At 41.4% G+C, this 16412-nt stretch overlaps 1 protein-coding gene across 4 annotated transcripts in view; it reads right to left on the reverse strand.

Moving 5' to 3' along the window:
* Positions 1–15858, reverse strand: part of RAPGEF4 (Rap guanine nucleotide exchange factor 4) — a 282236-nt gene extending 266378 nt beyond the window's left edge. For 3 of the 4 annotated variants that reach the window (XM_055308182.1, XM_055308181.1, XM_055308180.1), the window contains exon 1: positions 15677–15858. In XM_055308182.1, the coding sequence (XP_055164157.1) occupies positions 15677–15741 (65 nt within the window). In that variant the 5' untranslated portion in view covers positions 15742–15858. The remainder of the gene's footprint in view (positions 1–15676) is intronic. The other variant, XM_055308183.1, reaches the window with a different exon arrangement.
* Positions 15859–16412: the final 554 nt, after the last annotated feature.

Consider the following 16412-nt stretch of genomic DNA (forward strand, 5'->3'; position numbering starts at 1 on the left):
CTCATTGTGTGAGTTTCATCCCAATTTCCTTTAGGTTAAAGTTTTGACATCTCTTGGTATCCTTGGTATCCATTTAAATGTTAAACTCTTTAACACATTAGCTCAAATTATTTTATCAATTGTTAGGGAGTTTGTGAATGTAAGACTCTAAAGAAACAGATGCAAGATAAAGAAGAGAAATGTAGGGCACTGCCCTACCATTCTGTGTCCACCTCCAGGTATGAGCCAACGTGTCTGTCCTACTTGTCCTATTTAAGAGATTGGCCTTCAAGAGTGGTATAAGACAGGAGCCAGGGGAGACACGTCAACCCAAAAAGACTAAATAGAGAGGTAGACAAGAAACAACCCATTAGGAATTACCTGGGCAAATCTAGTGGGTTGACAATGGCTACTTATATGGCCCTGGAAGCTCACTCAGAGTAGGAAGAGCAGTGTTAGGGTAAGAGTTAGAGGAGACTGTCCACCCTGGCAACCCCAGGGGACTTGAGACACTCAAAGCAGATTCAAGGAGGTCAGACAGAGTACAATGAGAAAGCAGAGGACTAAGGAAGAAAGATTGGAGCATAGAGTTCCTCAGTGTTCTACAGCCACAGATCATCTTTATGGTGATGTCCAGGACTGTGAGGACTTTCAAAAAGATCTTACTGAAGGTGCCTATGTGGCTCAGTCGGTTAAGCATCCGACTCTTGATTTCAGCTCAGGTCATGACCTCAGGGTCGCAAGACTGAGCCCCACATGGGAGTTGGCACTAAGTGTGGAGTCTGCTCAGTATTCTCTCTCCCTCTGCCTCTGCACCCTACACACTTGCTCATGCTAAATAAATAAGTAAAATCTTTTAAAAATTTTTTAAAAATTAAAAGCTCTTAATTTTAACTCGACATTTCCCAAATTTTTATCTTGAGCCTTTTTTTCCTTCACACTACCTACTAATATCACAAGGAACATACTTGAAACACCAAAATAGTCAAAAGGGAATGGGTTTTAATCCCATGTTGGTCCCTGGCACTTACCTGCTGGGTGACTCTGGATAATTTAACTTTCCTAACCTCAGTTTCCTTATTTGTCAAATATGGATAGTAGCAGCTATTTTATTTTCTTTATGAAAACTAATTTGAAAATACATATAAAAATCTTAAATCTCTTCACACATATTAATAATCTATTTAGTTCTATAGGTATCTCTAACCTAAGGAAATAATCTAATAATCTAAAACACAGGAAAAACTTAATATAAAACATTATAGCATTGTTGGTAACAGCAACAATCATTTTTAAATATCTTAATTCTCCAACAACAAGAAAAACTTAAGCTGTATAATCCACATCATTTCAGCCAATAAAAATTATATTTAGAAAGAATTTTAACAACCTAGGAAAATGATCTTCCAATAATGTTAATTTTAAAAGGCATGAAGTATTAAAGAATGAGCTCAAACAAGTTAAATAAAATACTCAGAAAAAATACTGTAGGAAAACACACTAAAATTTTATGATCATTTAATTCCTGGTGATAGGGTTTGTAAAAGTAAATTAATAATTATAAGGCAGAAATCCTTTGGCTTGGCCCCAATTAAAATATAGTTTAAATCATAGTCCATTATCTCTCATGAGCTCCTGTCATTTTCTTCTGGGAAGGAGAAATACTTGTCAATACATGGCAACTGGGAACACTCAAAAAGAAGCAGGGGATTTGTGTATTGTCAGCTCTCAGCTGCAAGCCAGCAACAGCTCTCACAAACCAAGGGGAAAAAAGGAGTGGGGGTAGTAGCAACCATGTCACATGTCACACCAAGAAGCCATGCTGCTGTCTTACATAGCCATTGTAGCATGTAAACATTAGTGGGCTTTTATTTATTTTCTTAATGTTTTCCTTTTCCCCTGTAATTTCCTCCCTTGCTCATTTTTCATTGTTTTAAATTCCTTTTAATTCCTTCAATATAAATCCTATGAGATAAAACTCCCATCAATGACATTTCTGCTATATAATTACAGAAATAAGTAGAATTCAGCACACAACATCAATTTTATGCCTAGGTTGCTTGTCCCAATTCAAAAGAAATAGATTCAAATGCAATTCTACTTATTCAAATACTTTCCAGCATTTTAAAAATCATTCCATCCTATTCTTATTTTATTATTACTTATTCTCCCTTCTCCCTACTACTTACACTCTTTCCCTAAAAGTGATGAATAAAAAATACATATTTTTAAATTACTTCAATTTGCAATTTGACTACCTTTGATTCTCTTTCAGATAATCCTAACAAAACAATAACAGATTTCAGCAGTGTCCGCATTTGATTTCTGTAAGCTCCTTGGAGGAGCAGCACTGTTGCTCATTTTACCTGTGGATATTTAAGGTTAGGACTTTTAATGATAGAGACAGAAAAGCATTAGTCATCTAAACACAAAGAGTTTCTTTTATTAAATGAGTTTCACTTTGATATCCATAATCTGTTGAATGGTAAGTTCTAAAATGAACCTCTAAAGCCATTAAGATAACTATCCAATGAAGTACTGAAAAGGTAGGAAATAAAGCAACAGAGATAATGTAAAATTCAATTCAGGCAAAGATAAGGTGCATTCACAAGCTGATAATGTACAGTTACAGCACAAGGAGATGAAAAAGCACAATAGAATTGTACTCCCATTCAACCCGCTGGCATCCAGGGTTGTCCATGCTTCAGAGGTCTGCCTTATAGATGAAGCCGCCTTGTTATATGATCCCCTTGCTATTTTTTGTAATTCCATCTTTTTGTCTCAACAGAGGGCTCCCCTTTTATGCTCTGATGATCTGGATAATTAAACAGGGACTCCGGTTTTGAGTATCTGAATTGTTTTCAGTAAATAAAATGTAAAACCTGGTTACTGACTAGATAGCTCTAACTCTACAAATCAGATCTTTATATACCACCAGGGAATATTTACAATGAGTGCTGCATCACCACAGAGACTATCCTTAAATTGTCTTCAATTTTTAACATGAGGGGCATCTGGGTGGCTCAGTGGTTGGCTCAGGTCATGATCCTGCGGTCCTGGGATGGAGTCCTGCTTTAGGCTCTCTGCAGGGAGCCCGCTTCTGTCTCTGACTCTCTGTGTCTCATGAATAAATAAATCTTAAAAATTTTTTTTTGAGATGAAAAAACTTACAAACATACTACCATATCGTTTCATTAGTTGATAAGGAAAATATAAGAATTCAATTTAAAAAATTATCAAAAGGCAGATGATGCAATAATGACAGAAAAGTTGTTTAAGATAGAGAACAAATCCTCAAAATGAGGAATTGTTGGGATTTCTAAGGATCCAAGACCATTTTCTTGCTCTGGTATATATATCTGTGAGGCCTGTTTTAGAGAACACTGACTCCACAGAGGCATTAGACAAATTCATCACTGATTAAACTGGCTAACTATGAAACCCAAAACTCCATTGGTAGGATGGGGATATTGATTCCACTATCCAACCAGCTGTCAACATCCAGTCAAAAGCACACACACAGTATCTTTTCAACCTCATTTAAATAATCATACTTTTCCTGATCTGTATTACATTCATTAGTTCCCTAGAGGTAGTTTTCTTTTTCCTCAAAAATTATTTAAAAACAAACAAACAAACAAACAACTAAAGTGGGTAGTATTTCAAATAGTTTTACATAATAATATTTAAAAGATAAACCAAAATTTCAATATTTATCCCTTTCACCAAGTTCTGAAATTATCTTTGTCCGTAGTAGGTTTTGCTTCTGTATAATATACTGTAATATTACTATAGGCACTAATATACTATATATATAATATATAAGGCACTTTCTCAAAATAAGGCCTTGTTACTAAGCAAAAGGGTAGCATTGTATTTATTCAGCTTGTGTCCTTGTCATGAGCACTAAAATACTTCATTTGCCCATTTAATAAAGCGTGGATTACACTAATTTAAATTCATACTAAATGGCCTCTCAGTTCATTCAAGGTCTTTTTTTTTTTAAGATTTTATTTATTTATTCATGAGAGATACAAAATGAGAGAGAGCGAGAGAGGCAGAAGGAGAAGCAGGCTTCCTGCAGGGGGCCCAATGAGGGACTTGATCCCAGGACCCTGGGATCACGACCTGAGCCAAAGGCAGATGCTCAACCACTGAGCCACCCAGGTGCCCCCAATCAAGGTCTTTGATGAGATGTTGCTTTTGCAGAAAGAACTCACCACCCTCTGTAAAATAACACCATGCCTGAGTTTCTTCCCCTGTCCTCTGTTTTGTTTTCCTTTGCTGCTCTTATCTGACATTGCCATACGATTTGTTTGTCCTCTTAATCCATCACTCCATATCCTCTTACCTTTGGCCTCATAGCATTTATTAACACCTACTTTTTCCCGTTTTCTTCATCACTGTATTCCTTATCGACTGGAATGTAGCACATAGTAGCTACTCCATCCCTACCATGAACAAGCACATGGTAGATACTCATTTTTAAAGACTAAGTGAATTATTTAATGTCTTCTTATTTAGTATTTAAGTTCATGAGGTCACAGGCATTGTTAGTTTTTATTACTAATCTATCCCTAGTAAGAATGTATGACACTTGGAAAGCAGAAAGTAAAATCTTTGAATGAATGAACAGCAGGAAAGTAGAAAACTAAGATCATCTTTTTCCTACAGCACATTTGGGTTGAGGAAAGAGGAAGAGGTGAGGAGGCAAGTAGAGGAGTGGCAAAAGGAGTGACAAGGGATGCTAAAGTTAGAACTTTCATACATTCCAAGTTTGTTTAAAGAGTTGACAAAGAAAATGTGTAAGATTCAAGAACTCAACTCTTTTATATGTGCTCAATAAATAACCAATCAATGACTAGAAGAATAAGTTTGTCAGAGCCTGAATACCTGAATGTCTGAAGGCAAGACATTCATGCCTTCATTTGGGATTTAAACAGAATTGAAATGTCATGCATAATATCAATAATCAAAATTTCGGGGTGTCTGAATGGCTCAGTCAGTTAAGCATCTGCCTTCAGCTCAGGTTGTGATCCCAGGGTCCTGGAATCAATCCTCACATCAGGCTCCTCATTCAGTGGGAAGTCTGCTTATCCCTATCCCTCTGCTCCTCTTCCCCTCCCCTGACTTGTGCTCTCTTTTGCTCTCTCTCTCTCTCTCTCTAATAAATAAAATCTTTTTTAAAAAAAATAAAATTATTAAGTTCCAAGTAATAGCTACTTTCTATTAACATCTATTTGTTTTCAATATCTCCAATAGTTAAGTCTTTTCTAAGGGCCTTTAAAACTTAGTTCCACATTTAATTAGATAAAAGAGAAGTTCTTGAACTTTTAACCAATTTATAGGTAATAATCCTACAGAGCAATTCATCCTATTTAATATGCTTAAATTTCACAATTTTACTCCATGAAAGGATTTTTGGAAAATTATATCACTCGTTTTAAGATTGTTTCACTGCAGGGCAGCCTGGGTGGCTCAGTTGGTTAAGCATCCAACTCTTGATTTCAGCTCAAGTCATGATCTCAGAATCGTGAGACAAATGTCCCACATTAGGCTCTGCACTGGGCACGAAGCCTGCTTAAGATCTTTCCTTCTCCCTCTGCCTCTCCCTACCCTCTCTCTCTAAAAAAATTTTTTTTCACTACAATGAATACATGGTCCTTGGTTTCCATGGTAATAGCTAAAGAATATGTAACATTCTCTGTGGCATAACCCATGAGTTTTCAACCACCATTTGCCAATGAAAACTATTTCTTCTGGAGAAGAACAGTAAATCAAGCTGATCCTGGAAAATGCTGACCCTTTCAACCTCATTAAGAAGATACTGTGCAATATGATGAACAGTATCCCAACAGTGAATTCAGCAATGGGTTTCATAAAGCTCTTAGTATATTGTGATAGAATAATGCCAAAGAGACATTAAACGAGAGTATTACTCCAATATAATAATACAGACGGATTTAATCCCAGGATAGATTTTAGGATATTTTAAAAATGGATGGATTACTTCTTTTCCAGGAAATCCTCCATAAACATCATTTTTCACATATGAGCTATTGATAAGTAATTGAGCAGCAATGACTTGGAAGTATTGGATGAAAACTATTTCTTCTGGAGAAGAACAGTAAATCAAGCTGATCCTGGAAAATGCTGACCCTTTCAACCTCAAGAAGATTGGTACCAATACTTGGTATTGGAAGTATGACCAATGAAATAGTTTCATAAAACTATGAAAATAGTTTTCATCTGTAAGTACTAAATAATGAAATAACTGTGCTTCCTTCTTTGTGCTGACCTTGAAAAATCATAGCTCTAATGCTATATTAGAAAAGAAAAATTTTAAATAATTATATAAATTTCCATCTTTAAGGGACGCCTGGGTGGCTCAAGGGCTGGGCATCTGAATTGGCTCAGGGCACGGTCCCGGAGACTCAGGATCAAGTCCCACTTCAGGCTCCCGGCATGGAGCCTGCTTTTCCCTCTGCCTATGTCTCTACCTCCCTCTCTCTCTCTCTCTCTCTCTCTCTCTCTCTCATGAATAAATAAATAAAACCTTAAAAAAATTTTTCCATCTTTAAGCAGCCAGAAAAAGAACAAGTTAAACACAAAGTAAGTAGATGAAAAAGGGAAGGCAGCATAAATTAATGAATTTCTCAAAAAATAGAGAAAATCAACTAAAAGGATTTTTTAAAAGGTTAACAAAATTGAGAAGCTCCTCGCAAAACTGATTAAGAAAAAAGAGCAGACACAAATTAATAATATGAGAAATGACAGAGAACATCACCACATATTCTATGAACTACATATTCTATCACTGATAGAATAATAACAGAATAGTATGAACTCTATGCTAATAAATTTGATAACTTAGATAAAATGGATAAACTCCTTGAAACAACTTATCAAAATTAATACAGGTTGAAATAGAAAATCTGAGTAGCCCTCTCTATTAAAGACAGAATTTGTCATCAAAAAGCTTTCCACAAAGAAAACTCCTGGCCAAATGATATCTATAAAACATTTATAAAAGAAATAACATCAGGGGATCCCTGGGTGGCTCAGCAGTTTAGCACCTGCCTTCGGTCCAGGACGTGATCCTGGAATCCTAGGATTGAGTCCTAGGATCGAGTCCCACATTAGGCTCCCTGCATGGAGCCTGCTTCTCCCTCTGCCTGTGTCTCTGCCTCTCTCTCTTTCTCTGTCTCTCATGAATAAATAAATAAAATCTTAAAAGAGAAAGAAATAACATAAATATTGTGCTATTTGTTTTTAAAATAGAGGAAAGAAAAAAGAAAAGAAAAAGAAGTATTTTCTGATCCAAGCAAGTTGAGTCTCACATCTCTGTTCCACTTTGCCCTGGAAATCCCCGCCAATGCAATAAGGCAAGAAATGTAAATAATAAAAGACACAAAGATCGAAAGAATAAGTAGAACTGCCAGTATTCACAGACAACAAGATTGTCTACATAGAAAATCCTGAGGAATCTACAAAACAACTACTAGATTGAATAATTTGTCCAAAGTTACACCAGTAATAAAATCAAAACCAGAATATGAAGCAATACAGTTTGGTTCACAAACTCTTAACCCCTACACTATGCTCTCTACTTAGAGAGGACCACGCAGCTACACTTGCTTTAGCCCACAAACCTCAACAAAACCATATACTTGGTCTTCGTATTCTTATTTGATGATTTGGAAATAGAGGTTCAAAACGATTAATAACTTTGCCAAGATGATATGGCTAAGGATGAAAGTGACAGAATTTGAATCCAGGTCTGGCTGACCCTAAAACAAAACTTACTTGAATATATCACATGTTCCAGACTGGAAGAAGGAAACAGTGAGAGGATCCAGATCCAGATGGTAAGGCCCTGAAATAATGCAGTAGAATATAAAGGCCAAGAAAAGAATTGGTGACTGGTTAGTAGTAAAAAGGGACATAGGAAAGGTCAAAGTTTTGAGAATTAGAGTAGTTTCAATAAAATAGGAGTACAGAGGAGAAACTAATGGAGAGGAAGGTTAAGGAAGATGAAGTCAGTTTTAGACAAACTGAATACCAACTTGTTAGGTTAGGCATAGTTTTGACAGCAATAATAGCAAACCTAACAAAAAGTAGTTTCTAAAAAATAGGATTTTGTTTCCTCACAAAACCAAAAATCTAAAGGTAGGCAATGATTACTCTAAATTTAGTAGCTGAACAAAGTCAGAATTGTGTTTCTCCTGGTTCTTTCTTCTGGGATTACAATATGTAGCCAAAGTCCCAGGCCTCAGGTCGTACTTCCAGACAGAAAGAAGAATGGGGGGAGCAAATACATTTGTCTTTCATCAGTAAAGCAAAATCTTTCCTAAAAGCCACCAGTAGAACTCTGCTATGTCTCATTGGCTAGAACTGCATCACACAGTCACCTAGCCTCTAAGGTGGCCTAGAAGGTAAGAATTTTGTTTTCCCAACCCTATAGTAGAGGTAGGTGAAGAAAAACTATCCAATGAAGAGACCAAAAAAAAAAAAAAAAAAAAAGCCTCTGGTCTGGAAGATTAACTGAGGATACAGAGTTTAAGTAATCTACATATTCAAAGCACAGGAAATGGAAAGGTATTCCAGGAAAGAGCATGTATGAAGAGAAAAGAAGGTAGTAAAAGTACTTTGTTTCTCTTTTTGTGTAGGGGAAGCAAATGGATTACATAGATACAGCTGAGTAAACAGGGTAGCTAGGTGCCTCCATTCCAGTCAGATTGTTTGCTTTTCTGTTTGACTGGGTCTTTCTCTGTCATCCTCCCCACCTAGTTTGACTGGGTTCTGTTTGGGTCTTTCTCTGTCATCCTCCCCACCTAGTTACTTCCTAACATCCTCTTTCTCTTTCCACAGTCTCTCTACTCCTAAGGAGGTCTCTCCTCTCCCTTTCTCTTTCCCTCATCTGTGAACTGGAAGTACTGGAGGGAAAATTCACTCTTCACTGCCACTGTTCAAGATGCATAAAGATGGATTTAAGTCTGACTAAAGGAAAACTAGCTGCCTTAGGTTGGAAAGGTGGTCCAGGAAAATAAGCAGCTACTATGAAAAGGCTATTCAATCTTAAAAATTCGTAGAAAATTAATAGGAAATTTGAACTAAAAGGAATCTGCCATTCCTGCCGTCATCAGAATAGCCAGAGTCTATCTGGGAAAATACAAACTAAGACAAGGAGGCAGAATTTGCTTTGCTGAGCACCACTCTTCCTCTGAAGACTCTTTTGTGCTCCCAGACTCTGTTCAGGAGACCAGGCTGCAGGGCCAAGGGTGTGATGGACCCTAGGCATCCTTCTCCAGGCCCACTACTCCATGGGCACCCCATGCATCTCATGCCTCCAGTCTGAGTCCAGCTCTGACTGACCCTTTCCTTTCTGAAAATCCTACGGCAGATAGAATCAGTATCACAGAATTTAACCATGATTACATAATAGGTTGTGTTGTCCTCCCATTGCTTCACATATGTATGTCATGTTCTCATAAGTTGCAAATAAGATAGTCACCAAGCAATAAACTTTAAAGACAATATATCACTAACATCACAAAAAGTAATTACTTGACATTATGTGCCTCATGATGCAACTACATAATACTTCTGTGAAGTACTGTTGCCAGAAAATCGTATCTAAATCCAACCAAGCTCTAGATCCAAATGCCAATTTATAGGGTATACAGGGAACAAAGGGACTTATTAGAAGACAGCATGGGGGCATAATTAAAATTCAGACTTTAAAAAAAAATCAGTTTCTACAACAAAGTTATCATATGGAAGAAACAGAAAGATCCCAGAGATTTAAAAAGACTTAGAGACATGATCAACTAAATAGAACCGACCTGGACCCTAATAGAAACAAAATGCAAGAAAGAAAAAGTTATGGGGAAATTTGAACATTGACTAGATATTTGATTATATTAGGGAAATAATGTCATATTTTTTAATGTGTGATAATGGTATTGTTCTCTTTATAAAGAGTCCTTACCTTTTAGATATATACTAAAATATGTATAGATGAAATAATATTATGTTCTGGGACTTGCACCAAAATAATCCTGAGGATAGTGGGGTATGAATAAAGGGATTAATAAAACAAGATTGACTGTCAGTTCATAATTGTTAGGGGGTGGTCTGTATAAGAGAAACATACTGTTTTCTTTTTTTGTCTAATTTGAAATTTTCCATAGCCTTTCTCTATAATAGATCAGAATACAGCTATGCAATGTCATTTTAAAAAAAAGTAGTCACATCAGCCAAGAAAACACAAAAGAGCAGCAAAGAGAGATTTTATGGTGCCCATTCAAGCCTTTTAGAAGGCAAAGGGGGAGGCCAGTGCAAGGACTTACTTGCAAGGCTGCAGAGACCACTCCATTCCTGAGGAGGAGGATGCATCTGGCCATCTCACCTTCATCTCATAAGCACCTTCTACAGTCAGGGTGCTTCAGTGAAACTGAAGATAAAATGATGAATAAAATAAAAAATCTGGCGTCAAGGGATGCAAAAGAAGTAAATAGGAAATTGTGATGGAATCTGTGACATTACAGTGTTGGACAGAGTGTGCTGTGGGAGCACATGTAATGGTCATCTAACGGGGAAGTGACAGTCAAGCTGTCCTGAAGGATTCCCAGAACTATCTTCTGATTATAATTCAATTCCCAGGCTCTGTCATTCTAGGAAGAGAGCGAACTGGCCAGAAGTTTGTAAGTTTTAAGTGTCCTGATATCCTGGCAGCTTTGCTTCTCACTATAAATGTAAAACATGGGCTTCTGGTAATAAATGGCAATAAGTCTCCCACACAGCTTGCCTAGAGAAGGAGTACATCAGCCAAAGGATGTGAGTGTCCGCTCCTCCGATCTTATTTTTAAATTAATGAACTGTCTCTCTGGTTTTACAGTCTCTGAGAGTTTGGTGCTTTTGTATATGCCCCTAAAAAAATGTATTAATTCTTGATGGGCTGACAAACCAAGAATCTGAGGTTGCAAGACCAGCCCTGAACCCTGAGAATTCACCAGGGTAATATCCCCCTGGAACACACCAGCCTTCCCCAGTGACAGCCTTCTGCTCTGAATGCTTCTTTGATCTTCAGTATTCCTGTAGGGTGGGGCCGTGTCTGAGGCTTCTTTGATTCTGAGTCATCCTCTTCACCATGCCAGCCTCAAAGCATTTTGGTTTTTAACAAATTTCTTCCTTGATTTCTTTCACTTTCATTCAATCACATCAATATAGTTAACTCGACATCTATTTGAGGATTAAGCCAGATGCAATGACACTGTATAAGAAGCATTTTTTAAATGAAACATCAATAATTTTAAAAATTCCTCAGCTGCTTTGAAAGATGACAATCTTTTTTTACACATCCATATTGTATTAATCTCATTTTCTGCCTTAGCCTGTGATCACCGGTGATCCTCAAATAAGCCCATCAACTGAGGATGTCCCCCCAAGCTACACTTCTAACTCAAGAATGAGAAACCAAATATTTTGAACTCCTTCCCAGATGAAGACAATTTCCCTCATCTCCAGTGGTTTCTCTGTCAATCAGCCAGATTCTTTCATCTGTAACGGAACATGGCAAACGTTTTCTTCAAAGATCCACACAGTAATACTTAAACTCTGTAGGCCACACCATCTCCATTACCTCATTTCTGCCAGCGCAGTGTGAAAACAGCTGTGGACAACATAGAATAACCAAACGAATGTGGCAGTGATCCAATAAAACTTTGTTTATGGACATTGAAATTTGAATTATATAAATGTAATGGGTCACAAAATAGTACTCTTTTTTTGGTTTATTTCCAACCATTCAGAAAAGTAAAAACCATTCTTAGCTCAGGAGAAACACTAGCAGCTGGTGGATCTGGCCCCTGCTCCACAGTGATGAATACCAGCAGTGATTCACCATACATATGTGAAAGTGTGTGGTATCTTCAAAATACTGCCTCACCAACCATGAGAATTATGACCTATAAATGGGTTTTAAATTCATAGGTGGCAAACTTAAATTCTTACATGAATGGTATTTTCACAAAAATTAAACAACGATCAGCACACACACAAAGACACACATGCAACACACACACACAAATATATTTTACATTTCCTAAATCCCAAGTAGTGGGTACCATGTAATACATTCTAATTACTGCCCCTGCTTAGAAAAAAATTGTGAGATTGATGAAATAGTGGTAAGTTTGTTTTGCTTTAACAATGTCGGCTGAGACTTTTTTCAATGTCTTTTTTTTTTAAGATTTTATTTATTTATTTATGAGAGAGAGAGAGAGAGAGGGAGAGACACAGGCAGAGGGAGAAGCAGGCTCCATGCAGGGAGCCTGATGTGGGACTCCATCCCGGGTCTTCAGGATCACGCCCAGGCTGAAGGTGGCGCTAAACTGTTGGGCCACGGGGGCTGGCCTTCAAAGTCTTTTTATCTAAATGTTCAATGTCTTTCTGATTCTAAGATTAGTATTTGTACAATCTCATCTCCTCAGTACTACTACAGTCCAAGAATTTGGACACCTGATACATGAAAAACTTTGAATTTTCTTTCTTTAACCTAATCTACGTTTCTATATATTTTTCAATCCCCTCCCCACATGCAAGTTTATATAGCATTTCCTGTCTATGACAACTTTCTAGGCATGCCTATAGAACACTTCAAAGGCTTTATTTTCCTTGTTTTGTTTGTTTCAACTTGTATTGTGTACTTCTTTACTCATGGACTTTCTACTTTAACCTGTCATTTTATTTCCAACCCCCGGGGTCCCTCTTTTTCTAGCTGTCTACAACAGGTGCCACTTGCATGATGCATATACCTAAACTACATGTTGCAGCTACGGAAAAGGTCCCAGCACCATATCCCCAAGTAGTACATATGAGTTCACTATGCCATTCTCTCTCTTTTTTTTTTTTTTTTGTATGTTTTAGGCTTCAAAATGTCTGTAATTGAAAGTTTTAGAAAAATAGAGCATACATTCCTATGCTCTAGATTTGGTCACAAGAGGCATCTGTGGTTGGGAAGAAATTAGTATATTTATATGCCACACCTGTGTGTCTGTTTTTCACATTGCTCCCTTTGCTTGGCACGCCCTCCCCAAATTCTTTGCCTGATAAAATCTCCTTCAACCTTCAAGGTCCAGGCAACCTGTGGGAAGCATCTCAGCCAAACACAGCTGATGACTCTCTCTTTTGCATTCCCAAAGATTTCATATATCTCCATTAAAGCACTTATCATTTGCATTGCGGTTAGTTGTTCATGTAGCTGTCCCACCTCCACCATCCATCCTCCAAGTTGAGAGCATCTTTTTTTTTTTTTTTTTTTTTTTTTGCCCTCCCTCACCTCATGCATCCCCAGTGCCCAACACAGTACCTGGAACCAGGTATCAAGATTGCATTTGTCAGAAATCCTTAGAGCAGTGTCCTAACTTCCATCAGCACCCTTAATTTTCTTTCCTCCTCCCCCACAAAATTAAAAGACAATTTAAGTAAAAAAGCAACTTCAAAACAAGTCCCCCATGGCCCTCTTACAATGAGATTGCCACTACTAAACTGTTCTTCAAAGGAATTCTAGGGTCAACACTGCAGAAAAGGCCATGTTATCGTAACACCACGAAATAAAGTATTTACATGGTACTTCACAGTTTTCAAAGTACTCTCACTATTTGTTGTTGTTTGGTTCACTAAATCTTGGTAAGACAGATAGCTCTATCCTCCTTTCTCAGACCTCAAGGAAATAAAAGTCACATCTCTGAGATGGGAGCTGGTGACAGCTCTGGTCCTAAGACCCTTGACTTCTTGATCTATCCACTTTCCTGTACTCCATGAATGCTACGCTCAGTATTTGCCGAGGCCTTTTTAGTCCCACCTCTGGTAGATTTTTTTTCCCAATTATGAATGGTGGCATTAGATTGTGGCTCTATGTTCAAAAAATACATTTCAAACAAAATCATTTGGGTAGATACACATTATGAAAAGACCGAGTCAAATATACCCCACTTGTGTTAGTATTGCTCTATGATTTTGCCATAAGTACTTATTGACTATAAAGGATTTCCAGTGAATTACTGACTGTTCAAAAAATGGCATGCCATGCATTTCTGAAAATAGAAATATGTAATCTATTATCTAAAAAAATTCACTCATGCGGAAGCACTACTATTTTTAGGTCAAGTACAAGAGCTTGATTTTTCTCTTCTTTTATAATTCATCTTTCCTAAACTATTAAATTTAGATTACTTATCACATTAGCAGACTCTTCACTTAAATATGCTCTTAGTTCCTCTACATAATTCTGTATGATTTAACCATCACTTCAATTCTTTTCCTATTTATTGCAAGCAATTCTTCTAATATCAGTACATATCATTTTCGAGTAAATAGGGCACTGCCTGCCAAAAATAAAAAAAAAATCTTGCCACTGTGTGGTAATTGAAAGTAAAGATCATTTCTCAGATATATTAATTTCTCAAATGAGCCACATTTAGCTTTCCTCAAATTACTTAATTTTTTCCCACAAAGGCCTCTAATAGTAAAATATTCCCAGTATGTCACCCTGAAGATTTTCAAGTTTGATCTGGGTTACGAATCTGCTTAATTGTAAAAATTTCAATATGGCAGGGCCCAAAATATTTCACACAAATGCAGAATAGAGATGTCATGCAGATAGCTGCAAGACGTGAATCACCGCCCTGCCGCATCAAACTCGAAAACCCAGAGGCAGTTCGCTCTGCAACATCCCTCGCTCGGTTCTTAAAAGTTCAGCCGCATCATCGCCTCTTAACCGGGGTAATAAAGCGTAACTGCTAACACGCCGTGTCGCGTCTACCGCTGAACCCCACAGTCCGGACAACAGAGCATCAGGGTGCGGAGCCTGGAGACGCCGGCAGTCCGCAGTGCCTCGGGGGCACCCTCCTCCCACCGCGCTGTCCTCGGAGTTACAAGGCGTCAGGGTTCCCAATTTTTTTTTTTTTTTTTTTTTTAAATAAGGGTCTTTCCCCCGGAGGACAGGCACTGGGGGAAGGCGGGGTCCCGCGTGACCTTCCCAGCGCGGCTCGGCCAGGCGCCCCGCAGCTCCGCGGGGTCAGGCCCAGGGACGCAGTCGCCCCGCACCCCGCACCCGCCCTGCCCCCGCACCCCGCACCCCGCACCCCGCACCCGCGCCGGGAACTCGGAGGACAGCTAGCCCTAGGTCCGCACAGCCCCGGGAGGGGCCCAGCTAGCCTGTGGGCCGAGCACCCCCCCGCCCGCCGCCCCATCCCGGAGCGCAGCCCCGAGCGGGGAAGGGGGAGGAGGCCGGAGCGGGGGTGGGGGTGGGGGGGGCGCGGGGCCGGGGCGCCAGTGGGTGGGGGGAGCGCCGCGGGGGGGGGCCGGGGCGGGAGGGGCGCGGGGCCGCGGCACCGGTGGGGGGGAGCGCCGCGGGGGGGGCGCGGCCGGGGCTGCGGGGGTCGCGGGGCTGCGGGGGTCGCTGCGGGGCCGGGGCCGGGGCCGGGGCCGGGGCGCCGCGTGCACACCCGGGCGCGCTGCCGTTTCCCCACCACGTGGAAGAGTCCCGTGCGGGGGGCGCCCGCGGGCGGCGCGGGCCCGCTGCCCCCAGCCCCCAGCCCCCAGCCGCTGCCCCCAGCCCCCAGCCGCCGTCCCCGCGCGGACCCGGGCGGACCGGGGCGGGGCGGGGCGCGGGGGGGCCCGGCCGAGCTACCTTTTATCCAGGCAGGCGATCCACTCGGCGGACGAGGAAGAATGGGCAGCGTGCGCAGCGACCATGTTGGGCAGCGGCGTCCCCGGCGGCGGCGACCTCCCGCGCTCGCTCCGCCTCCGCCTCCGCCGCCCCCTGCGCCCGCCGCGCGGACCCGCTCCTCCCGGGCCGCCTCGCACCGCGCGGCTGCGGCGACGGCCCGCCCTCCCGGCGCTTCCCGGGCCTCCGGGGGGGGGGGACCCGGGGGCGGGACGCGGGGACCCGGAGCCGCCCCGCCCTGCGGCTCCGGGGGGGGGGCTGCGGGGAGGGCCCTGCGTGGCCGCGCACCTGCGACAGGTGGCCGCCCCCGGCCTCCGGGCCCCGGAAGCGTGGACGGGGGGGGCCGTCGGTGTACAGATTCTTCCTACGGCGAATGCCCCTAAAATGGCTGCTGCCTCCCGGTTTCTAGTCTTCCTCAGCGGTTGTCAAAACTTGCGGTTCCTTGCTCCGCTTGCCGGTGTGTCCCCGCTGGAGGAGCGGGGCGGGGGCTGCCGAGGCCCGGGCGGGAGCCCCGGGACGGGGACGGGGCCGGGGCCGGGGAAGGCGGAGGCCTGCGGCTCGGGGGCGGCAGGGGCGCGGGGCTGGGGCGCGGGCAGGGGCGCGGGGCTGGGGCGCGGGGCAGGGGCGCGGGGCTGGGGCGCGGGCAGGGGCGCGGGCAGGGGCGTGCGCAGCGGCCGAGCGAGGCCGGGCTCTGGCCTTG

Source organism: Nyctereutes procyonoides, unplaced genomic scaffold (assembly GCF_905146905.1).
Source record: "Nyctereutes procyonoides isolate TBG_1078 unplaced genomic scaffold, NYPRO_anot_genome, whole genome shotgun sequence".
Lineage (NCBI taxonomy): Eukaryota > Metazoa > Chordata > Mammalia > Carnivora > Canidae > Nyctereutes > Nyctereutes procyonoides.